General features: G+C 40.2%; 1 protein-coding gene across 18 annotated transcripts in view; it reads left to right on the top strand.

The window, feature by feature from the left end:
• The window catches only part of LOC124110875 (protein phosphatase 1 regulatory subunit 12A-like), a 128,362-nt gene that overhangs the window by 25,905 nt on the left and 75,391 nt on the right, over positions 1 to 27,066 (top strand). For all 18 annotated transcript variants that reach the window (XM_046470464.2, XM_046470455.2, XM_046470423.2 and 15 more), the window contains exons 2-7: positions 20,643 to 20,773; positions 21,743 to 21,861; positions 22,174 to 22,333; positions 23,508 to 23,652; positions 24,858 to 24,932; positions 25,719 to 25,786. In XM_046470464.2, coding sequence (XP_046326420.2) covers positions 20,643 to 20,773; positions 21,743 to 21,861; positions 22,174 to 22,333; positions 23,508 to 23,652; positions 24,858 to 24,932; positions 25,719 to 25,786 — 698 coding nt within the window. The remainder of the gene's footprint in view (positions 1 to 20,642; positions 20,774 to 21,742; positions 21,862 to 22,173; positions 22,334 to 23,507; positions 23,653 to 24,857; positions 24,933 to 25,718; positions 25,787 to 27,066) is intronic.

Genomic DNA, 27,066 nt, shown 5'->3' with positions numbered 1-27,066 from the left:
TCAATGTGTGGATATTTCATGTTTATTGTAAATGTTAACTTGCCTACAGACAACTGCCTACAGGTCAGATATTCCGAATCAGGTGTTGTGTAATGTACATCTGTATCTTCCAAAAATTGTGATCCTGGCTGGAATCCCAGTCAGTTTGAAGGTCAATACGGCACTAAGTAACAATAGATGGTATAACCTTGGGGGGCGCCAGCAGACCGCTTCTCCACACCAGAAATACACCAGTGTTTGGCATGGGCTGAAGAAGCAGCTTGTAAGCAAATCCACCCTTGTATTATCTCAACCTTTTCAGGTTCAGGGCAACCTGGTTCTGTGCAATGGTTGTGTAAAAGGATTTGACTGGAATATAAGCATAAGGTTTGAATGATGCAAGAAGACACAAACACCAACATGGCAGCAGAAGGTTACTGTCTTCATTACAGAAATGAACTTGAAGGTTCTAAATAATCAATTGATACTAACTGTTCTAATATTTGTGAGAAGGTTACATCTGATATTAATCTGTATTTGTGGTCATATTATGGTATTGCTGACAACAAACATCATCTGGTTTCTTTTAAAAGTTCCTTTTTCTCATGGACAAGGAAACATGCTTAGGGACAGCTGGTTAGTATTTCTGACGATTGCGTCTATGGTCCAGTGGATAGAGCATCTTTCCGAAAAGCCGAATGTAGGTGGTTCCATCCACATCCGCATCATACGAAAAGATGTTAAGAGATGGTACTTACTGTTACTAAGCCTGGCGCTAACTAAGTGCAATAATTTTGATCACGTTAAGCCCCATTAATATTTTATAAATACATTTTGTTTGAATTGTTCTGTAATGTTTGAAAGTGCATCTTCATCAAGAGCAATTATTTGTTTCCATAGATTGTGCAAGACATGTATGAGTAATGTTTCTTCGGAAGTTCCTGTATGGCAAGTTATGTCTTTAGTTTTTGAAACAGTAAACACTACCATGATGGCCTAACTATTACCACTACAGTTATGGTAGAACCCAACTACAACACAACTTGGAGATACATTAATTTCACATAGCTAAAACCACAGTAGCGTTTTACAGTGAACAAAAAACAAACAGACATCCTTTTCCACCAAGCTTATAATACAGGAGGTTTTCTACCAGCATTACAGTCGCTCCTTCACACGGACAACAGATAACAGATAACGCGGCCCATGCAATGGATCCCATATGATGACATAATGTGTGTTGCATCAGATGGGAGAAGAGTCTTGAGGGCTACATTCTTGAGTATACCTCGCTGCTGGAATATTTCTATCTCCCCTCACATTACTCTGCTGTGCCATGTCCTAGTGGTCAGTCTTGCCAGTAAAACCGACCTGACTGACTTTGTATTTTATTGCTGCATTGTGATTGTCCCCCTTGGATTTGTGGATGGGGAGTAATATCCTCACATGTCACATACCTGACACCATTTTGAAAATTACAAACTATTTCAAACAGGTCAAGTTTTAGATACAAATTTGAAAAGGTATTGTGATCTACTATTTGCTGTGAAAAACAGCATCTTTTCAAATCTGGATACAAGTTAACAATTTGACATGAGCCGATGAAATTAGTGAAATATACTGATAAAAGATTATGCTTTCATAATTCATATATGTCATTTATCATTGGCAAAAACATCACATCAGGCTTTCCTCCCACATGTGCTGACATAACATGAATACTGTTCATAGCCCCATTCAGACTCACTCACTCACTCACTCACTCACTCACTCACTCACTCACTCACTCACTCACTCACTCACTCACTCACTCACTCACTCACTCACCGTTATAGACTATATCATCACAGACAACACATTTTCACTTTTATGGCATCTGCTTCTTCCACATGTTGTGTATTCCCGAACTGCTCTTGTATTGCACAGTCATCAGTTTTTGTGGGAGGAAATCAGGGATAATGTTCATACATAGATCATAACATGTGTCAGGTGTCTGTTGCTGCAGCTCTAGTTACCTTCATTTGGGGAGCTATCCTGTATTTGAAATATTTCTGATTTTATCATCAAAGTAGGCAAGAGTTGTGGTTGATATGTAGGCATTTCCGGGGTCTTGTTGAACATGGAAAGTATCCAACAGTATGGTTGGTGGAATAAGAAATAGTGTAATGCTTTCTGCAGAGGGAGGTGAAAAGATACAGTTTACTCTACACATAATTAACTTGAATGGGTCCTTAATGTCAGTTTTATGGCACAAACTTGTATTTCTCAAGGACAATAATGTTCAGTACTGCTGCTGGGAGTGGAGAAGTGGCTTTTTTAGAACACATATTTTGCTTTTTTCTGACTTTGTTGTGTCAGGAAGAGAGTGTGACACCATTGGGATGTGATTTTACTGCACAGATTATTAAATATTCATATATACTGAGCTAGGCTGCGTGAATGGTTGCCAATGCTTTTAATGTCCATGTGAGAACCATCTACAGATTGCAGCAACTATACCAGGTCACCAACAGCATGCAGTCGTCCTAAAGCCTGGTGTTTCTGATTCTTCGTAAGTCTTGCCATGGCGCTAGTATCGATACGAGAATGATGGATCCACGTATTTGGGCGCCGTTTATCAGAAAAGGCGCAGGGAATCGCAAGCGAATTTTTTTATCCATATTTGTGTCACTTTTTTTTGTCATTAACATTAATACCACACTTTTTCAATTTCATGTTTCACTAGGTTGGGTGAAATAAAAATAAAAATAAATAGCTATGTCAATTATTTATTTATTAATATAAAAGTCATTCTGTTGTGGATTTCTGATTGCCTAAGCTGTTAACCATTCGTTATAAAATCTGCAATTCAATAAATGATTTGAATCCCAGTTCTTCCTGATTATGTTTCCATGTTGTCAGCACCATTCCCCTGCTATTGGGTTTCACCAAAGTGGTCAACTTCTAAAACTGGCATCACTTGGGTCTTTCATCAACTCACTCACTCACTCACTCACTCACTCACTCACTCACTCACTCACTCACTCACTCACTCACTCACTCACTCACTCACTCACTCACTCACCTATCCTTGTCAGAAGGGGTCACCTTGTTTGTTGTACGGAGTTGAAAGGTGCTACATATTGAGTACTGAGACATGTTTGTGACTCAATCCAAATCCTCTGATCTCAGGACTTCAACCACCAGGACTTCAACCACAAGCATCTTCAACACTCCTTCAAGAGCCTAGCCTTTACTTGCCATGAAGTTGGACGTTAACGTTTCGTTTCAATTTCAGACATTCTATTGGAAGTGTTCTTGTCCATGGTTAGGTAGATATAATTGTTTTCGCCAGGTAGCCATAGTGCTTGTACACCCTGGCCTCATGAGGTAAAGTTGGAACTGGTGTTTGTACTGCTCGACTGGCTTGATAAACGTTGGAAGCAGGGTCCATGTTTGCCTGTCTTCCCCATATGCCGAACATGCCTTGAGGCTATGGTAGAAAATCAATTCTGTTACTATGTAGCTAGCACCATGTTGAAAGAGATCTTTTATTAATGAGTTGACTGAAATCATTAAGTATTACGTCCATTCTTTGTTGACATTTTGTATTGATGTTGTTTGGTATTTGACCTTAAAACAGCATTTAGGGACCATTCATTTTTTTACAAGGTTGGGTGGGTCAGGTGTTTATTGCACTAATGTACTGAAAATAATGACCCTCCCCATATGCTTGTCATATATTTCCTTGTAGGTTTTCATTTTTTATCATGACCTTCCCTGAAAAGACAAAATGCAAAAGCAGTTTATATTTTGTTATAAAATGACCCTCCCCTAAAGACTGTCAAGTTTATTGATCATGAGGAAGAAATGTATTTTGGCAAGTCTTTCATAAGCCCTTATTCTCCACCAAGTTCTGAACCCGAAAAAGAAATATAGGTTTGACATTTTGAATCCTAGAAATGATTTCTTGTAGCTTGATGATAGACACTGATTTCATTGATTTCATTGATTTCACTTTATGTTTGACACTGTGCTGCCTTCTGAACATGGCTGTGTATGTGTATGGTTGTGGAGTCTATGACAATTTAATGATAGGCAGTTTACACATATGATTAGAGCTGAGCACTGTCTCACTTGTGTGTTATCCCACGCTGTTCCCACAGACTTGCCTGCGACCAGAGATAGATGTAGTCCTTTCTCTGCTCTCACAAGCTTCTGATCAACTGTTTCCATACAGACTGAAAGTGATGTGAATAGTCATTAAACATGTATATAACTGGTTAGCCTTGTGGATACAATTAAGAAAGATATGGTACTGACTACTTCGTAAAAAACATGTTTCATAGATATCATGGTTAAAGTCATGATTATCAACCTAGACACACACCCCAACACGCCTCAACTGATGAGGATTGGAACCTCACCTAAATCAGGGGGCCATAAATGACCCGGTGTCTTCTAGGAGTAACTTAGTCACAACAATTTGCAGTGCATAGTAGTGTGCCTTCGTGTGCCAGAAATAAGCCTCAGGGCCTATACACCAACTGTGCGATCCGATTAGTATCACGATACCTTGCTCACGATCCGATAAGTATCACGATACTTGCATGCACTCTTGCCTGTGGTAGGTAAACAGCGTTAGAAATTGGCACCAGTCCTGTAGTCCTTACCAGACTGCCCAATAGTAAAGGTATCCTAAGGACTAGTAGAAATTGGCCCATTTTAAGGGGTTTTGCTATATGTTATCATTATAAGGACTAGTGGACAAAAACTGTTAGTTTCTAACCCTGGTAAACCATCTTTTTCATGGACAGGATTGCCAACTGCCTGGCACACTGACACATGTACAGTTGACAGTGTCAAGTATGGCACAATTAATGAAAATATGTATAATTTTCACTTCTAATTAATGTTTGTGTAACAGTTATTAAAGCAAACATTTAAGGTAAGAATTGATATTTTTAATTTAGTCTGTGACTGTGATCGATGCTTGTATCGAGAAATAAAAATTGTCATCCACGACCCAAGTGGTTAACATCTAAATTCTGCATCACTTCAGCCTTTCCACCCACATCAAGCTGACAAGCTGAATATCACTGAAAACCCCCAACTCACTCACTCATCGTAATCAGTAATGACTAATATTTAAGATGTAAATGCTAATCTTAGCCGAAAAGCCCAAACTAGTCCTGGTTTTTTTCCCACAGTGGATTTTAGTCTTATCATTATCATAGTTCAATGATTATCATTATGTGAGCACACCCGACCCAGTGACATTTGATAGATCCAAGCTTTAACTTAGTGGCCGGATTCACAGATTGCTGTGTTGTGTAATGGACCACACTATAAGACTAATGTTAATTGATAATGATGTTGTTGCACATTGTGGAAACAGATGTTCTGCATGCATTTCACCTTGGTCAGACCCCCGCTAACAAGTGCTCTCCTGCTATTGTTGTAGACAAATCATCAGGATGGTGGTCTGTTATGCCCAGCTGATATTCTAGGGCAGCCTGCACCCAGGGCATTTGACCCCATTATTATTGATGTTCATCATGCTTCAGTTCATTAAGTGCCTCTTTTCACCACACAACTTTCACCACCTAACACATATATGTGATTATGTTGTTGGGAAAGGAATTAAGATATGTTTCCTATGTAAGCCTATAGGTTGTGTGGAATTAGGAGAAAGGGAACTTGTTGAGTTACTTCGAGTTATTGATAGTTGTTAGTACATAGCAATTGATCCTGTTAATAGTAGTTGAGAGGGATACTGTATATTTATGCTTCAGAAGTTTTATTTTGAATTACAAACATATATGGAAAATATAAAATAAAGGTTATTAAGTTTGATGTAGATGGAATCAAAACAAGATTGAATGCCTGTAGAGATTCTGGGGCAGAGTTTGTCTGCAATGCTCCATGCTTGTGAAGTGACTAATTAGGATTAGGGGGTTACTGTGTATGACCTGTGGGTTATGTGTCATCATGCCCTGTCTGCTGGCAGTGAGGATCAGGCGGTTACTGTGTATGACCTCTGGGTTGTGTCATCATCATGCCCTGTCTGCTGGCAGTGAGGATCAGGTGGTTACTGTGTATGACCTGTGGGTTATGTGTCATCATGCCATGTCTGCTGGCAGTGAGAATCAGGCGGTTACTGTGTATGACCTGTGGGTTGTGTCATCATCATGCCATGTCTGCTGGCAGTGAGGATCAGGTGGTTACTGTGTATGACCTGTGGGTTGTGTCATCATCATGCCATGTCTGCTGGAAGTGAGGATCAGGTGGTTACTGTGTATGACCTGTGGGTTGTGTGTCATCATGCCCTGTCTGCTGGCAGTGAGGATCAGGTGGTTACTGTGTATGACCTGTGGGTTGTGTCATCATCATGCCATGTCTGCTGGCAGTGAGGATCAGGTGGTTACTGTGTATGACCTGTGGGTTATGTGTCATCATGCCCTGTCTGCTGGCAGTGAGAATCAGGCGGTTACTGTGTATGACCTGTGGGTTGTGTCATCATCATGCCATGTCTGCTGGCAGTGAGGATCAGGTGGTTACTGTGTATGACCTGTGGGTTGTGTCATCATCATGCCCTGTCTGCTGGCAGTGAGGATCAGGTGGTTACTGTGTATGACCTGTGGGTTGTGTCATCATCATGCCCTGTCTGCTGGCAGTGAGAATCAGGCGGTTACTGTGTATGACCTGTGGGTTGTGTGTCATCATGCCCTGTCTGCTGGCAGTGAGGATCAGGTGGTTACTGTGTATGACCTGTGGGTTATGTGTCATCATGCCATGTCTGCTGGCAGTGAGAATCAGGCTGTTACTGTGTATGACCTCTGGGTTGTGTCATCATCATGCCATGTCTGCTGGCAGTGAGGATCAGGTGGTTACTGTGTATGACCTGTGGGTTATGTGTCATCATGCCCTGTCTGCTGGCAGTGAGGATCAGGTGGTTACTGTGTATGACCTGTGGGTTGTGTCATCATCATGCCATGTCTGCTGGCAGTGAGGATCAGGTGGTTACTGTGTATGACCTGTGGGTTGTGTCATCATCATGCCATGTCTGCTGGCAGTGAGGACCAGGTGGTTACTGTGTATGACCTGTGGGTTGTGTCATCATCATGCCCTGTCTGCTGGCAGTGAGGATCAGGTGGTTACTGTGTATGACCTGTGGGTTATGTGTCATCATGCCCTGTCTGCTGGCAGTGAGGATTAGGTGGTTACTGTGTATGACCTGTGGGTTGTGTGTCATCATGCCATGTCTGCTGGCAGTGAGGATCAGGCGGTTACTGTGTATGACCTGTGGGTTGTGTGTCATCATGCCATGTCTGCTGGCAGTGAGGATGAGGCGGTTACTGTGTATGACCTGTGGGTTGTGTGTCATCATGCCATGTCTGCTGGCAGTGAGGATGAGGCGGTTACTGTGTATGACCTGTGGGTTGTGTGTCATCATGCCATGTCTGCTGGCAGTGAGGATGAGGCGGTTACTGTGTGTGTCACCTGGGTGATCATACCCTGACATTGTGGATCATTGTTGACAATATCAATCACTGGATGTCTGGTCCAGATTCTATTATTTACAGACTGCCGTCACGCAGCTGGATTGCACAACTAACAAGCACTGACTTATTGTGTTGTCACTGTTTGTGTCTTGGGAAACATCAGGACAGAGGGGCAGCCACTTATTTATCAAATCATTTGTTCTTCAAAAAGAATCCTTGGTTTGATTCCCTTCAATGGGGCAGTATGTGCAGCCCATCTGTGGAGGATGCCTTGATGGCAGGATCTCATTGGACATTTGAGAAGTACGTTCTACCTTGTTTCCTTATTATAACATGCTTAGGAGTTAATTAACCTTTCATATTTCATGAACGCACTGTATTTACATTGTCAAATAATGCCATTTGATTTCCACCAGATATTAAAGTTTAGGAGGAAATATCCGCTAACAGGATGTAACTATGAAGGTGTTTGAAAATTAGGACACCGGCATTAAATTCAGTTTTGTTGACATGAATTTTGTGGCAATACTATGCAGACTTTTGATTCTTGAGGAAACAAAATGTTTGTGCTGGAGTCTCAAAAGCTTTGTTTGGATTTAGAGAGCTTTCTGCATGAGAGTTGTGTCCCTTAGACTTGTCAGGATCTGCTGCGTGGATTAAAATCTAAGACTCATGTTGATTATGATCCTTTGCCTGTCAACATCTTGCCCATGCTGGTGGGTTTGTCTTAAGACAAGGGGCACTTTTGGACTCTCCTCCCTAATTACACTTCAACACATTCCCTCACTTTAAGTATGTCCCTGGGCCAGTTTCACATAAATGATCGCTGCGCTATTATCATTGTAATGCCGGTTCTTTAACATTAATTTACGATAACTTTGTGAAACAGAGCCTTGAATAGCTCCTGATCTTTAGAGGTACCTAAAAGTTGGATCAGTCCCCAAGTCAATATCCCAACATTTACAACATGTAGGAAACCATTAAACAACTAGATCGTATAAACCAGCAATTATTTCCAAACTGTCTGAACATCCGGGTCATATTAACATGATTATGCCAATGGTGCATCACATTAATTAATAACTTTACAAGAGATGTGTATCATCAGGATTGAGCTTGTGGTTGAAACTGTTAAGGGATGACCAGTACCGTATATCACAATCTATAATGATAATGCAAGTGTTTGGTACCCAGAATGAGGGGGTATAAACGTGTTTATGCAAGAGGTAGAAGTTCTCTCAGTTTTTGTTAGCTCTTTCAGGTTACCGTTATTTCAGACATTGTCATGTTACTTATAATTCGGGATTAAATACGAAATGCTATACATTATCATTGCCTGTTTTCAGTTGTGTTCATACACGAACATAATTTAATTTCGTCTGCTGTCATTACACCACCAGTTAAAAAAAATATATGGGAGGGGGCATCAATTGGTGCGGGAATCGTATATAGGTCACTTTTCAAGTCTCTCGAGGGGATACGTATAAATAGTAATCCTCCAGGCTTTTACAAACGAAATATATTTTATACTGTTAGCACCTTCTTTGTTTTTAACGAGCCTACTATCAAAGTTCTTGCAGCAAATATTGTGCTATAGTTAATCACTGTCACTGTCCCTGTGTAATTGAGGCTGTAATTTGAGAACACGGTACCAGCACCAATTGCCTTCAGTTGTATATTGTCGTGTAACAACCAGACCTGTCAACCCTCCCGCATTTTGCGGGAGACTCCCGCAATTTGATGAAATCTCCCAGTCTCCCGCAAGATGGACTATTTCTCCCGCAAAACAGAATTCTTCATTATTTAAAAAATTCGCCTCCATTGTCCCGTGAGTAAAAACCATGAACGGGAAGTTTGCGTCCCGATCTGTCCGGTAGGCTCCCGGATTAGCGACCCTTATCACAGCCACCCGCAGGGGGACCCAGATGGTCCTTTGTCCAGTAATCAACTGGTAATTAAATTCATATGGTGAACGATTGAACAATGTAAACTGTTAAGAAAACTCAGATAGTCCTAACAGGTGGCTGAAGGGTTGAACTTGAAATGAAAAATCAGCCAAGTATTCATCACTTCATGAAATGAACTGTTGTCTTCATGTTCTTAGCGTGTTATTCTTCCATAATTTAAGAACGTAGATACATATGGCCGGTCCAGTTAAACATGACTTTATTGGTTATCAGATTTGTCAGAATCTTTGTTAAAACATCAACATACCTCAAAGTTACGTCATTGAACTCTTGGAAATGAAAACAAAATATGTCCTGCAAGCGCCGTCTTCAGAAACAACACTATGCGTGATTGGTTGATTCGGTAGTCGAAATAACAATGAGTTACACGATCAGGCTTCCTCGCAGCTAGGATTTCAAAGTCAAAGTTTAAAGTGAAACTTATAAATTTCCTTTTGACTGACATCGTGACTTGTGTGCACAGAAAATATCAAAACAGAACTTTATCAAATTTCGCGAGAATGTATCATGTGATTATTTTACACGATTTGATTGGCTAATAGTTTGCTTGCGTCCCAGATCTACAATCTAATTTGCATACAACAGTACTAGTCAACCAATGAGATTAATACACGTCAAGGTCAGAAAGGTCAACAACGACAACGAGACTCATTTCATTCATAAATAATAGTACTTCCAAATATGTCATACATTTCTTGGAATGGAATAACGTGAACATTTCTAGGAAATTTAAGAAGCGAAGTAATGGGACTGTCAACAGACTACCGCAGACAGAAAAAACCCAGTATATCTTATTGAAATTAAGGGCGCTGATGTTGCGTCAGGATAAATGCATTTGATATTTCTTTGGCGAATTTTGTAACTAACATCGCGCCAAATACTCAGAAAACCTGCATCGTAACGAAGCCTTACAACTGGTCGGATTGAACACAGACACACACGTCGTCAACTGGTCAAGCTACCGTTTGTGAAATTTCAATATCTGTTTGCGTTTATCTGAGATGATCATTGAACGAAAGTTATATGGGTAGATTGTGCTGGGTTTATTTTTGGAGGAGGAAAATGCAAACGGAAATTAAGCAAGCTGTACGTATAAGAAACTTATTGATTATTTATTGTTTCAAAATATTTGGTTTTCTTTGTAACATTATTAAAAATAAAAGTTGGAAATTATCTTATCTTCACTATCTTAAAAATCTTCCCCTTTGGAGGCAAATCTCCCCCATTTTGAAGTCAAATCTCCCACATTGTCAAGATGAGGGGTTGACAGGTCTGTTAACAACGCGCATTTTGATAGGCAGACTGTTGACAGCCAAGCTCAGGTATTAACCGTTCGCTATCGTAAACATTGTCGTTGACAATACACATGGGTTCTCTCTATACCCGTTATTTCGTTATAAGCGCTTTCATCATTGTAGTATTCTATTCTATTCTCATCACTTTATTATAAGGACAACAAAACGCGTGTCAGTCGTCTTGCCGGCGCCTCTTCAATTAGATCGCGTAATCACAAGATGCAAATTAGCACCGGAAATCCTGTTATTACACGATTGAATATTCCATTCAATACTTTTCAGATATACGAATCGTGCATCAATGAACGGATTTATTTCCAGAAACACCGCTGACGAACAGGTAGATGTGAGCTGATTTCCGGCCTATAATTTACGAGAAAATACATGCAGTAATTTTAATATCTGCATATAAAACAATACCATGCAGAAGGGAAAATATAGGATACTGCGCATAATATGATAATGATCGTGTATACACTAATCGACAACAAAAACACGTCAATGTGGCTGCTGCTCAGATAGGTGTCGTTTGGCGCAGCAAGAATAGAGCGGAACCGCAATCAGACGCATTTATCATGATGACTAAGCGTTTCTCCACTGCCACAAAAGGCTAAATTGTATATCACGTGATCGGACATTTTGATAGTTTTTCTTGTTATATCGCCGAGGAACAATTATCGCCAACCGTTATAGCGTGCACGTGGTTGCATCTCGTTTTAGATTTGAGAGTCTTAGTTTTCATAAGAGGAGAGAAATATATATCCGAAAACAATGATCAAAATGACTCTTGTGCGGAAATATTTTTCAAAACCCGCCATAATCACCTTGCTCAATACAACTTTAGAAAAGACACGTCTGTGGTGTCACGTGACTAATTCACGCGACAGTATCTGATTCCCTTACAGTTCTGTTATTGCTTCCTATCTTCCTCAAAATACAATTCTGAAATCTATTTGAGGTACAAATAGGGATAAGCAAGATCGAATTTGGGGAATATTGTCAGTTTGCAAAGAACAAATTGATAATAGCATTTCTTATTAATTTTGGTGAATTAAAATAATATTGAGCGTGATAACTGAAATATCCCCAAAATGTAATTTGTAAACTGGAACTGTGGGCGTGATCACGTGCTGTAAGGCGATGGCGAGAGCTGGTACAATAAGTCACCGGTAAAGTTTCCACTGTTCCCTATCGTAGCACAGACAGACATCGTAACGCTATAACCGAAATCAACTGAATCTTATTCAAGAAAGCGCATATGCTCACAGTTTCACAAAAATTAAAGTTATTGGTACATTCAACTTTGTAGCCTGCAGCCTCGGGTTTCGCGGTACTTGTCATAAACGGAACAAATTGCACTCACTAACATTTATGATTATTCGTGTTCTAAGTATGGTGATGTCAGACTTCAGTGATTTGTCCAAAGACAACACAAGTCAAATTCTGAATGTGTTATCATTAATACATATTCAAAGCATATTTCCTGAAAAGTAACTGAAAAGTTAGAACAAAATATTGAAAACTAATAAAATATCAGAAATGATATTTTAAGATTTTTGGGGATAAAAATTGGATGAAAATAAATTGTAAAAAAATGGGAACATGTTAAAAATATATATAAAGCAGTACTCTTATGCCAAAAGTATGTATTTATGATTTGGCAACTAGTGAAGAAAGTACTGCTAAGTATGACATTTTGGCCCTAATTATCTCCTAATATATCCTGACCACAGCGTGGGAAAATGTGCGGGCTATGTAACTTCCGTTACCTTATTAGTCGCCATGAATATGTAGATGAGCTAGTTCAGGTCAAGAGAGAAAGTTTATTTGGGAAACTGCCGGTCATATCGCTGTCCATTGACAGATGGGGGTAAGGCAATAATAAGAAAATAAAAAGATACCAGAAGTAAGTATCAATGCGATAATGACCCCTAACTTGCAGCAGACGGAACATTCCGAGGAAATTGAAATTGTTTACGGAGCGAGCACTTCCTGGTTACTGATTGTCATTAACAGACACCCGCTAAAAGGCGTGTCCCGCATGAGTGACCGGAAATCACAAATGCCGCGATACGATGAATGCCGCAGTACCACGAGGTCAGAGTATACACGGAATATGCCAGAAATAACATGAATCAAAATGGCGATAACTGGTCGCTACATGTACACCTCTAAGTGTATCCAGTCCAGAATGACATGTTGACATGTTTTAACTGTTCGAAAATAGGGTATGTGAAAATAGGAAGGCGGATGCCCCGATGCACACGCGACCCGCCAGTCATGACCTTGGGTGGATTGTTGTGGTCCCTCTCGGCAGTGGATGATTTTACATAGCGCTTTAATTACTTTCGCGGAGGTCGCGGGTGACAGCACAGCCACGGTGATTGAATTAATTAGTATCAAGCGCTTCACTGAGTACTGCGGACCGCACCCGTCTCGCGTACAAGAGCAGCAGAGCCGTCACGCGTACACGTTACGTCTGCGACTGGTTACACTTGCGATGTCAACCAGTTTTGAAAGCAAGCCAGCACTGACGGGAAGTCATCAAACTCTAGCTTTAGTCTGGATTGAAGTATAGACGGGTATATAATTTAATGTTGATTTTGATGGTTCCTACAAGTTATAGGCTGGGTCATATTATAAACTGGGTCGTATTATATACAGGATATACGGTAGTTAAGTTTGATGGTATATATATACCTGGAGTGTTTACATACTGATATTACCCAAGATGTTTATCTTAACCAGCATTGATGTGATCAGAACTTAGCTGAGTCCGTGTAAACAGTTTATCATGTTCGCCTCCTTTTGAGTTATGTTTATTTCTGAGAAACTGCAGGTTACCTCATTATTTTTGAGGAAAATATCAGAAAAGTTTTCAAATCAAGAATGGGACCCCCTAGCCTGTGTTAAGCAGACAAATTTTAAGGGTCCTCATACAAACAAGCACTTGTTGCCGTGAGAGTACTACATGTACTTGTCAAATCATACTTGCTGTCATCCAAGGTCACAAGGTAGCATCTAGTTGCTTCACTGGAATACGTTTGACATGAACCTAATCTGAAGCTTGGGTTATGTTGCATTTTACCCATTACTCCTTGTGAAACTTTGTTGGCTCTTAGAATACTGCTTCCGCTACCAGGAACACATTAGGAACCAGGTGACTCCTTGAAGTAGAAAAACCCAAAACAGGTGGCTCCTTTGGAACAAAAAACCTTTTGTCTGCAGTTGTATACATCATGTTGCTGTCTAGTGCTAAGTCAAGGGGTCCTGGTCATAACCCTAATGTTAAGATATTCAGAGGTTCCTAGATTCAAGTACCACAAAAAACCTCAAAGGTCCCAAATTCTACCTTAATTTTGAACATTGCGGTCTAAAAAGGATTGAAGAATTGTTGTTGTAGCTAGGAATATGTATTTGAGTTGACCAACTGTAATCAATGGAAATCTCTGTCTAATAGTTGATTGCTAGTTTGTCTAATAATTAATTGTTATTGATATCTCCAAATATCTTCATAGAAGATTTCTTTTGGACTCCATATTCCTCCATTTCATTTCTATGCAGAGAAAGAAATATGTGCAAACCAAGCAGATTTGGCGAGTGTTAAAGTAGCTATTCTTGTGGTAGCGGAAATTCAAGTGTTTTAGGCTGTGCCCTCTGTGATAGCACTATTCCATGTTGAAGACTCTCAAGGTTAATCTCTATCCCTGCTGTATCAGTGAACTAGAATAGTGTTGATTCTGCTTGTTCACACCCCTACATTGCGACTGTTGCGTCAGAGACGGCCAAGTGTAAAGATACCACACAGTCCATAAACTAGACCCAGGAGCACAGTCAACGCCCACCTCCCAACCAACACAGAGGAGAGTCAGGCTTCACCCATTCCCCCATCAGCTATAGTGATGAGTAAGAATGAAATTCCAGTGTGACTGCAGTATTGTAATATAGGAATGGAGTCTTTGTTGTGCAAGTAGGCCCCCCTAGCTTGCTGAGGACACAACACAAAACGCAGCAACATGTTATGACATGGTTCTGGCCATGTTAGTTTTGTATCCCTCCTAAATTGTTCCTAAGTACATATATTACAATCATATGTATTTAGTAGCAGTTTCTTCACTGAGTTTTTTGTGTTTTTTTAGAAAAATAGTCAGTCATTCACCATTGAAAATGTTCAGTGTTATCATTTATTCCACATCAGTTTTGAAAGTTTTGCTCTTTTGCTTTAAGAGAATGGAAAAGCATTATGCTTTCTTCTGATTGGGATACCATGGATACTGAGATATTTACTGTTTACATATAAACACTAGCAATCAGTTTGCTGTATCATGGAATAATGGGAGATCAGAAGTTGAGGTACAGTGCATCTGAAAGTCGAGAAACAAATACCTTGTATGATTTAACCTGTTTTTGCTGAACACTAGCTTGTTAACATATTTATTTTGATAACAATATCTAATCTTTCTAAAGGGGCGGTCGGGTAGCCTTGTGGTTAAAGCGTTTGTTTGTTACGCCGAAGACTCGGGTTCGATTCCCGACATGGGTACAATGTGTGAAGCCCATTTCTGGTGTTGCCCGCCGTGATATTGCTGGAATATTGCTAAAAGCGGCGTAAAACCATACTCACTCACTCACTCACTATTCATTCTAAAACATGTATTAAAAAAGGACCTCAGACATTTATTAAATATATCACAGGGTTTCACATCATTTTTTATTTTAGGAATGATGACCCTCTGCCCTAAAGTTTGTTTTTCTTCTTCATATTTTGCAACATCTTCCTCATGCAAGGGAGTTAACTGACTGTGAAGGTCCAGTTTCCACCCTTGCCCAACAAGGCTGGAATTCTGGGCTCGATTGTAGTGCTACAAGTGGCTATTATAGCTATGTCCCTACTATGTCTCTCCTACTGACCAATCAGATTCCACCTCTCATATCACTTGCATTTGCTTCAAACAAATGGCTGCGCTCAGTGAAGACGATCTGATTGCTAATCAAGATCTATATATATTATAATAAAATGGGCCTTACTTCGCAAAGTGCATCAAATCACGTGAGCACCTTGATTAATAGCATGAAAAGATTTGGAAAATATCTGTTGGCGCTAAGTCGATGGTACACATGCTTTGCAAATCCTATTGACCGAAAACTACACTCAGTTTCCAAACCAGATTTCGATTTCGTGACGCGATTTTGATTGACTATGCATAGGCTCATTAGCCCAGCCAAAATATAACTCCATATTTCCAGCATAGTTCAAGGGTTGAAACATCCTATTGACCGAAAACTACACTCAGTTTCCAAACCAGATTTCGATTTCGTGACGCGATTTTCATTGACTATGCATAGGCTCATTAGCCCAGCCAAAATATAACTCCACATTTCCAGCATAGTTCAAGGGTTGAAACTGGACTTTATTGTCAGTTAACTCCCTTGCCCCGGGAAGATGATTTTGCAATGATACTGGAGAATGTCACATCAAATGGTTGATAAAATCATGAATATGTCCAACTGCCATCATAAGTTCAAGTATTAATCAATCTATTATTCACGACAGAAAAATATTTACATTATGTCTTCAAATTTGTTGTGATATGATATAAATGTGCATGTGCTACATAAGTGTATTGTACTGATTGTGTGGATCACAGGTCATTTTGGTTGGTTGGTTGGTTGAAGGCCTGTTGCAGGTAGATCTTGTGTTGGGCCTGTAGTTTCGAATTTAAATGGGTCCTTATGGCCTGCAATATATTTATGTGTCAATTTATTTGTCACAATAACCTGCAGTTTTTTTAAAATGATGGCCTGAAGAGTTCAGTCAGGGCCTGAAGCTTCTAAAGTCTGTGGGTCCTGATGGTAACCTCACAATTTATTTTATTCCAAACACTGCATACAACTGTCAGATAGTAGTATATTGTCTTCCCTGTTTCCTCCCTCCCACATACAGGACGAGCCCTATCAATCAGCTCCTATCTCCGGTTCAGTCAGTGCAGATAACTCACATGGTTTTACACTTCACAGTGTGGCGGAACAAAATGAAATTTGGCATTAGATAAATACAAGGAACGATATCACCTTTATGCATGCACAAAACTTGAAATTGCTTTCTGACATTAAGTAATTTGGATGGTTATGCTACTGGGTACTAACCAGCGTGTAAATGTCTGTGTTGGTTGGCTGTCTGACTCATTGAGTTCAGGGCTATAGAACATAGGGAGTTATGATTTAGGAGATTGTGTACACTTCAACACAATAGTTGCTTATCATTGTGATACAATAAGTTGAGATGTTTAACCTACACGAACTCAGTGAATGGTATGACTTAATTTTAGGCTATTATACCACCTGGTATCAGTCATATTGCTTTGTGTTTGCTGGCTGTGAAAGAATGTGCAGTATTGAAATATATGCTGTGTGGTTTGTGGATGGGATGATTTTAGTGTTAGCATTGGGATGTCAGTTGGTATGATTTCATACAGGTGTAATCATCTCTCATATGTATGGTATTTGTCGTTCATGATAAATGATAATAGAATATAAAGCACATGCAGTGTACATCTCAATACAGTTGAACATATCCTTGATCATGTAAAGCAGGTAACTAAAGTCTCTTGACTCTCTGAGCTAAACACCAGGCAGAGAAAATGACACTTTATCATCCCCTGGTTTGATAAACTGGTGGAAATTGCAATCACCTTGTCCGTCGTTCCATCAGCTGTCCCGAACTCCAAAACTGTTAAATATTTCTTATTGAAACTTTCTATATAGATCAGTCCAGTGGAGAACTTGTGCCTATTGATGATTTGGGATTTTTTCCTTCTTAGTTTGTTTTGTTTTCATGATTCTTCATGAGGAAAACAAGTTGTTCTGGATGAAACTTGCTATGCAGATCAGTCTAGTGGTGAACTGGTGCCTTTTGATGATTTGAGATTTTGAAAAGTACTGAACAGCATTATGTTTTCTTCTCTGCACTAAAGGTATCCAATGGCAATGAACCCAAAGTGGGGTATAAGTAGCCAAACTACATTTCCAAATTGCACCAGACTGGGGGATATGTCATCTCCTGATGACTCTTGTTTCAAACACAAAGGTTTGAGTAATGTAATAGTGTGTGTAATAGTTTGTATTTCTTTGATAGATGCTGTGTTACCATGGTTACAGTGTTGAGTGTTTTCATTTCTGCTCAATATGCCCCCTTCTCTGTACCTACATGTAACCTTGATGTTTCATCACAATATTAGCGATAAAATTAACTGTATTGAAACTATATGTAATGCTCCATTTTGATATTGGGTGTATTTTGAAAATACGGCAAGTCCTTGACTGACAGCAAGTCTACCATCTCTGTAATGATGTAATGCCAGCTATTGATTTAGGGTACACTGCCATGATGACATGGCTGTTAGAGTGCATGGCACACACTCTCTCCACCACAGTGCAGGTGCGGTGCTGTCAATACTGAGTAATTACATTCTGATCAAACACTGTATACACTGTTGTAATAGATGATCGGTTTTCTTATCATATTTCTGTCTTTGAAGTCTGATTTATGCAACTTGTAGGAAAATGTAAATATTTTCATAAAATTTAAGTTCTGATTGATGTGACTATTATTTCCATCTCTGGAACAGGCAGGAAATGGATCTGTATATACAGGAGTGGTCTTTTGAAGTGGCTTGTATTATGTATGATAAGTACTTACTACAGTTGGCTCCTGTGTGACCATGGCTAGGATGATGGATGATGTATCTATGTTTGGGTACAGAAGATGTCTTTACTTAAGCCAGCTTCTCTGTCGAACCATCATGTGGGCATCCAGGCTTAGAAATAGCCTGAGCAACCCCTGCTGGTCGTAAGAGGGACTCAATGGATTGGGTGGACTCTGTGATTTGGTTGATTGCATGTCATCGTACCCCAGCATCGTTGCTCAAAATATCAATCACTGGATAATCTGGTTTGGACTTAAAACCCCCACAGTGTTCACCTCACATGAGGGTTTGTTACCTCTTGATGGAAAGAGGTATTGAATAGGAGTAAAAGATCTTATTTAGGGGAGATTGTGTAGTTACAGCATTTGATCTCTTTGCAGATGACTTGATATCCTAAGGTGGTTGATGATGTGTTACCAGTTGTTTGTGAGTCTTTTGGCTGACAGTATCACGCCGACAGACACACTGACTTTGTGCTGTTGAGGTAGCCCTCTGGTATATGTGCTTGCCTTCCTCTACCAGAACTCAGGATTGATTCCATCATTAGTCACTGATGCCATGGTGCTCCACTAACCTCAGAGTACATCTACTGTCACTTCCTTTTCAAAAGAACTCATTAGAAATTGTTTCATAAGTACAGTGGTTATTAAATTCAGTTAGGTGTAAATCTTTTACCTATAAGTTATAGCAATGTAGAACTGCAAATGGAATATTGTATTTGAATAGAATATATGCGACTGAGTACCATTTCTGATTGATCATTTGTGTTCTATACATTTCCTGAATGGACTTTCCTTGCATTTTCTTGGATATTGCAGGTATATATCAGTAGTGATAACTTGTACATTCAAATTTTTTATTACTTATCACTTACTGCTTTCAGTGTGCTAAAATTGCTTCATTGAATTCTTTTTACTAAAGTGCAAAATGTCATGGATGATCAGATGCCATCACCAAGTTGTAATTGTATTTATAGCAAATTATGTTCAATGAATTGTAATTTGATACTGCTCTGTGAGAAATATATTGTCAAAATTAATATTTTTCCTGCATATTATTAATCAATTGACTCAAAGTTTGACAGCTTTGTAAGCATGGATGAATACTTTCAAACTCACAACATGAATGCGAACATAGATTAAACACGTCAGAGTACAGAGTATACCAAAAATAAGATGTTTTTATATATATTGATATATTTTTCAACTGGTCAGTTGAGTGGTTAGTCGAGTAAGTGAGTGATGTCATGAGTGGCATATATTTAGAAATGCTTGGGGACCAGTATGACAGGAACAGAGGAGCTGAGGCTACTTATGTGAGGGGTAGCAATCTGTGGACATCATCAATCCCAGTTTTAGCAGTACCCAGGTATACTGTCAGCATGGATTGGAAAGTTCAAACAGCGGAAAAATAATTTGAGACCCTGGGATCTTCACTATGTAATTATGTATACACCAAGATTCACTGGTGTGCATGCAGTTTGAGCAGTAACTTGTCTATAATAGAAAAACTATTAATTCCTCACCTACCAAGAATTACCAGAAAACGAGCTGGTTTAAGAATGCTTTTTTTTCATATTGATAAAATTATGCAGGGCTTTTTGTTATTTAAAGGTATATTTGTTCACTAACAATCATTGTGTTGTGTAGAAACATGTTTCTCTGATAACTAAAAGAGACTGACTCTAGCTCAGTCTGTTGTTTGCACAACATTGTATAAAATCGACATTATGCTATGAAGAATGGATGACTTCATGATCATTGTCGGTTATTTGTGACAGTGCATTAACGTGACGTCCATTTGCTACACTGTCTTACAAACAGTCCAAACACTGGAACACTAGTTGTGAAATAGCCAATCAGAATGAAGCACATATTCAGTAAATTATTTGTTGTAGGCATGTATCGATGACACATACCTAGTATCGATGTTTGTGGTGTAGGTGTGTATCGATGACACATACTTAGTATTGATGTTTGTGGTGTAGGCGTGTATCGATGACAAATACTTAGTAACGATGTTTGTGGTGTAGGCGTGTATCGATGCCAAATACTTAGTATCGATGTTTGTGGTGTAGGCGTGTATCGATGCCAAATACTCCAGTATCGATGTTTGTGTTATAGCCGTTTATCAATGACATTTATTCAGTATAACATCTGTGGTGAAAGCGTGTATCGAAGACATTTATTCAGTATAACATTTATATTGTAGGCTTGTATCGATGACAACCTGGAAATGGTGGAGTTCCTGGTGGAGAAGGTGGCGGACGTGGATGTCTGCGACAATGAAGGATGGACACCGCTACATGCAACAGCGTCGTGTGGCTTCACAGAAATTGCAAGGTACTGGGGATGTGATATGTTTGATGAGCTGCGTCAAGCTTGTCATAAGAAACGACTAAATAGATAACTGGGGACGTGGCTGTGCTTTCAGTCACAGGTGTGCCATCAAACTTTCTGTATGGTAACTCCGGAGTCGTAGCACTACACCTTCTGTAAGTCTTTGTTAAGATATAGGAGTTACCATAGTCATAGCGCTACACCTGCCGTAAGTCTATGTTAAGATATAGGAGTTACGATAGTCATAGCGCTACACCTGCCGTAAGTCTATGTTAAGATATAGGAGTTACGATAGTCGTAGCGCTACACCTTCTGTAAGTCTTTGTTAAGATATAGGAGTTACGATAGTCGTAGCGCTACACCTTCTGTAAGTCTTTGTTAAGATATAGGAGTTACGATAGTCGTAGCGCTACACCTTCTGTAAGTCTTTGTTAAGATATAGGAGTTACGATAGTCGTAGCGCTACACCTGCCGTAAGTCTATGTTAAGATATAGGAGTTACGATAGTCGTAGCGCTACACCTTCTGTAAGTCTATGTTAAGATATAGGAGTTACGATAGTCGTATGCGCTACACCTGCCGTAAGTCTATGTTAAGATATAGGAGTTACGATAGTCATAGCGCTACACCTGCCGTAAGTCTATGTTAAGATATAGGAGTTATGATAGTTGTAGCGCTACACCTGCCGTAAGTCTATGTTAAGATATAGGAGCTACGGTAGTCATAGCGCTACACCTGCCGAAAGTCTTTGTTAAGATATAGGAGTTACGATAGTCGTAGCGCTACACCTGCCGGAAGTCTATGTTAAGATATAGGAGTTACGATAGTCATAGCGCTACACCTGTCGTAAGTCTATGTCTAAGTCTAAGTCTAAGTTTCGGAGATATGATAGTCGTATGCACTACAATGACTTTGTGAACCTGGGCCCAGGTCTTCATGCTGTAGTTTGATGGTAAGTGTGCTTTGTTTTCAGGTACCTGATCAAAATGGGGGCTAACATTGCAGCCGTCAACAATGACGGGGACCTTCCTATAGACATCTGTGAAGATGAGGAGATGGAGAATCTACTACAGGCGGAGCTAGACAAGCAAGGTAACATAGTAGGACAAACACTGTATAACCAGCCACCTGGCAACATTAGAGTCCAATAATAACAAGGCATTTAGTTCTTACTAGGTTGTAAATATAATGTCCCATTCGGGCTTTCCTCCCACATTTAGCTGACATGCCGTGATATAACTAGAATACTGTTCAAAGCGACATTAATCCCAACGCACTCACTGCAGCACATCAGTTTTTGCAAACTGCTGAAAATTATAATAAAGTTTCAGCCTTGAAAAGTTATTCTTCAATGCAACTGAGACAGAAATGAGGCCTGGAAGTAACTGTGTTACTGTGTTCCAGGTATTGATGCAGACGAGGCAAGGAAGGAGGAAGAGAACCGGATGTTAGCCGACGCCAACCAGTGGCTCAACAGTCGCATCATCAAAGAGAAGAAGCATGCAAAGACTGGCGCCACAGCTCTACATGTGGCCGCTGCTAAAGGATATATTACAGTTGTCAAGTAGGTAGAAGGGGCGCACCCCATGAGTGGCCCAGGGCAGAAGAGGTCTCCAGTTCCTTGTGGGGATCAGGTGGTTATACTGTGACCTGGCTCAGTCATTGCATGTCATTGTACCCTGATCACATGTTGGGGGTCCCAGCAGCGTCATTCCAACAGATGTTAAAAGATCATACTTGTTGTTACCCTGTCTGGCGCTGGGCATTAGGGGCTAACACAAGGACTGGTCTGCTCAGAGTAAACCCAATTTCACCTCCCCTCACATGGTGGTGGTGGTCATGCTTTGGGTCACTGGTTTCCTGGTCCCGATTATGTACATGCCACTGTGGCTGGAATAGAGCTGTCTGTGGTGTGAAGTAACTTTCGTTCACAGGGCACAGTTAGTACCAAATTTATGTCAAATGTTTTTTGTCAAATTTAGTGCAGTTTGGGATCTTGTGCCTTTTCCACATGTTACCTTCATGTAACCATGTACAGTGAACTCGGAAGTCCTTGGAACCATAGTACATCAAGTTATACCAATGTTCAAAAGAAACAGACTGGCATAATTACATCTTAGTGCCTAAAGGTATTGCACCATAACCATGAAGCTGCATCATCAACACTTTATCGAGTTGAGAAGTGAGCATTAACAAAATATCACTATATATTGCATCATATTGCCTGCAGAACATTAAATGGTAGTTCACTCAGAATAGGGGGCACGGGTGGCCTAGTCGTCTAAAGCACCGCGATTCGCTGTGCAGAGTTGCGTCCCCTGGACGTGCCAGAAACCTATGATTGTGGGTTCGAATCCCAGTCCACCCCGATTGTGTTTCTAGGTTTGTCAGCACCATACCCATGCTCGTGGGTTTCACCAAAGTGGTAAACTTCTGAGACCTGCATCACTTCGGGCTTTCCTCCCACATCAAGCTGACACTCCGTGATATAACTGGAATACTGTTAAAAGCGGCGTTAAACTCACTCACTCACAATTTACCCAGAATATCAGCGTTATTCCCATCAATGCCACAGGAATTGTATGGCAGGGTTAGAACTTAACACTAGCCCGCTAGCCAGGGGCTAGTTCTAATTTCCCAATTTCCCCATTGTTTTGACATTACAAGGGCATTTTATGTTTACCTGGATGAGTAAAGCCTTTGTTTAGTTCTAAACCTGTATGGTTGATGTGTTGCAGGGTTCTACTACAGGCAGGTGTAGACATCAATGCGGAGGACAATGACGGGTGGACACCGCTGCATGCTGCCGCCCACTGGGCCCAGTGTGAGGCATGTCAGATGCTTGTGGAGCAGCTCTGTGACATGGAGAAGAAGAACACAGCTGTAAGTTCATGCAGCAAAGCCATTAGTGTTCATGGTCAAGTTGTGTTGGAAATATTGAATTGGTGACACTGCAGGTGTACAGAGGGTTGGCTTAGTCAGTGTGTAATTTATTAATTGAATTTATTGGTGTGTCATAAATCATGTTTTATGCCTTAAGAAGAAATCTTTCCGTCAATGCTTTGATACCCTTAGATGATTTCATTTTAATACACGTATACACATATATTTTCAGTAAAAAAAAAAATGCCCTTCTTTTAGAAGATATGTGATCAAAGGACACCTTGAGCTGATGATTTGTTAATGGAGCAGAACATTTTCTGGGATAACTTTTAGTGTTGTCTGAGTGTGTTGCCTAAATATGGTAATCAAGAGGGACTAGTTCAAGGGAGACAACTCCTGCTTGACTGTATGAGTTATGTCCCCTTGGGTATGAGAAAGCTTGCCTGTTTCTGATTAGAGTGGCGATAGAGACTGTTATGTGGTTGTCTACCTACAACAGACTTTTCACGTATTGTCTGTACCTAAGTATTGATATCGTAGGTATCGGTGAATCGTTATAGCCCTATGAATTAGGCTTGATGGCAGTTAAAGAACAATGTTTTCCATGTCAAATGAATTGCAGTTTGGAATTTTGATGGTTTAATACCCCAGAAAGTTAACAAGAGACATGATGCTGAGCAGATGACAGTACTTACTTTGGACTAGCTCCCACGGTGCCTATGCTGTTTGCAGGGTTACTGACTTATGAACTTATATTAGATTTCATAATGGAAAAACTACCCTGTGTATTTGTTTGTTTTTATTTGAAACAGCTTCTGTCTAATTTGGATATGTGTTGTCCCCAGAAGTGACAGGCCTTGTTACACATGCTACACACTTGTACTTGTTGTCTAAGGTGCCACAATTCACTGTGCAGAGTTGTGTCCCTTGGGCAGGCCAGAAAACTTTGATCGTGAGTTCAGAATCCCAGTTCACCCCGATTATGTTTCTAAGTTTATCAGCACCATGCCCATGCTTGTGGGTTTCACCAAAGTTGTAAACATTTGAGACCTGCATCACTTCAAATTTTTCTCCCGAATAAAGCTGACATGCCATAATATAACTGGAATACTGTTTAATGTGGCGTTACATCCATCTCACTCACGACAAACTTTTATGACAAAGAATACTAAGATGTCAGTGACGAGATAGATTGTTTTCTGTAGGGTCAGACTGCTTTGGATGTAGCTGATGAGGATATGAAGAAATTCCTGGAAGATCTGAAGAAGAAACAGGTTCTGGTAAGTTCCGAACATGCCATATGCTGTTTGTGTGGGAGCTTGGTAGTGATCACCTGGCGGGGTCATTCTTTGTGTGGTGGGACAGTAGGCTTAGCGGCGATGAGAACCTGGGAGCTTGTTCTTCCTTAATTGGGGGTAGGATGAATGGGGGCCCTTTCTATCTAAATCATTTGCCTGGAGCTTAGTGGCGGCAGAATTGTATACAGTTTAAATTATATTGTTAATGTCAACTTTTGTTTCGTCACGATATTGCTGAAATATTGCCGATGTGACGTTAAACTTTAACTCACTCACTCACTAGTGGTGGTGATCACGACCTGGTTTAGTTCCAAACGTTAGCTGAGTCACAAAGTCATGAAATGGTAGGGTGTTCAAAGAGATACTCAACACTTACTTATTCAATCTATGTTGTTTTTGATATGTAAATGTTTGAAAACAAATATTATTGGTACTTGTGTCAGACTAAAAGAAGGAAATTATGATCCTGTAGAAGGAATTGGAACTGTTCACAGGGGATCCTGGGCTGACCAGATGTCCAGAATCCCATGCTTGGTGCAAGAGCCAACCATCCAGCGTCAGGTGGTGATGGCCTGACAATCATGCAACCATGCCTGTCGTAATTGTTTACGTGATTCGGCTGGAAAAGTGACGAGTCTTGATATGATATGATGCAGCATTTGTCTGCTTGTCATCCTATTTAACAGTTTTCAACTATGACTGTTGATAGACCGATGATGAACTGTTGAGAGACTTTTGCCTATAACAATCCACACTTTGTTTATGTAGATGCGATCGCGAGCTGAGGAGATGAATGAAGACATTATACAGACGAAGGGGCCGCCAAATAAACGAAGGTAGGTCTAGATGTCTGCACACATAATGAATTTATTTATTGCATGAATAATCCAGGAGATGCTCCTTGCTTCATATGTGGTGCTAAGATGTGGAATGAAGCTCAGTTGATAGTCTCGACATGTTGATTGTCACACTAGCACTGCTGTAAATCTATGTTAAAGGTATGGGAGTCTACAACAGTTAATGCTAAGATGTGGAATGATGCCTTGAGTACACAGTCCACATACTGATCGTAGCACTGTGAGTGCAGTAACTATGTTGATGTTAAATTGGATGTAATGACGTTAAAATTCAGTCACAGCCTTCCTTTACTTCACTACATGATAACAGACAGTGTTTCCTTGGAGTCCAGGAAGAGCTGACTACCAGGCCCATGTGTTGGATGGTGTGACCAGTGTAGGGTGAACTTCATGGAAGACCCACTCTCAGCTGATACTTGAATTAGATTGATGTCATGGCTTTGTGTTTATCAAACATCTGTTGGTCGACGGAAAAATTGCTCCCAAATGAATAAGAAAATATGGGGAATTTGTGAGCCTCACACTTAGTGGTCATGCTATTGCTTTGTTGAAACAATTAGCCATTCACAAGATCATGTTGATCACCACATGCAATATCTGGAGCTGTTCTGGTTGATAAAATACCAGGAACGGTCGGGTAGTCTAGTGGTTAAAGCGTTCGCTCGTCACGCCGAAAACCCGGGTTTGATTCCCGACATGGGTACAATGTGTGAAGCCCATTTATGGTGTCCCCCGCCGTGATATTGCTGGAATATTGCTAAAAGCGGCGTAAAACCAAACTCACTCACTGATAAAATACCTTTCAGAGTGTCTAAAGAACAGTCCTTCATATACTTTGCTTGTTACAGTGCTATGATAATGACTGTACGTTGCTATAGAAATGTGGGTCTGTAGGGTAGCCTAGTGGTTGAAGCATTGGTCGATCATGATGAAGACCTGGGTTCAAGTCCCCACATTGTGGTACAATATGTGAAACCCATGATTGGCCTACTCCACTATTATGGTAAGGTGTCCATAGATAATAACCATAATTTAGTTTAAGTACTTGGAGAACACTGGAACTATTTCACTTCGCCATCATGCTGTGAGCATATGAAATACAGTAAAACATGGTTATAATGAACACGCACATAGGACCACAGCGGTTATTACAAATTAATTCAATAGTCCTTTAAAATTCATAAGTAACAAGCTCTGTACAACAAAATAATTGCTAAAATGAACTAGCACTGCAATAATTGTTTCTTTGATAGCAAAGC

This window comes from Haliotis rufescens, unplaced genomic scaffold, assembly GCF_023055435.1.
Source record: "Haliotis rufescens isolate VD_foot unplaced genomic scaffold, xgHalRufe1.0.p SCAF_5, whole genome shotgun sequence".
NCBI lineage: Eukaryota > Metazoa > Mollusca > Gastropoda > Lepetellida > Haliotidae > Haliotis > Haliotis rufescens.
The sequence above is the reverse complement of the archived record's forward strand: the minus strand, read 5'-3'. Positions and strand labels throughout refer to the sequence as shown.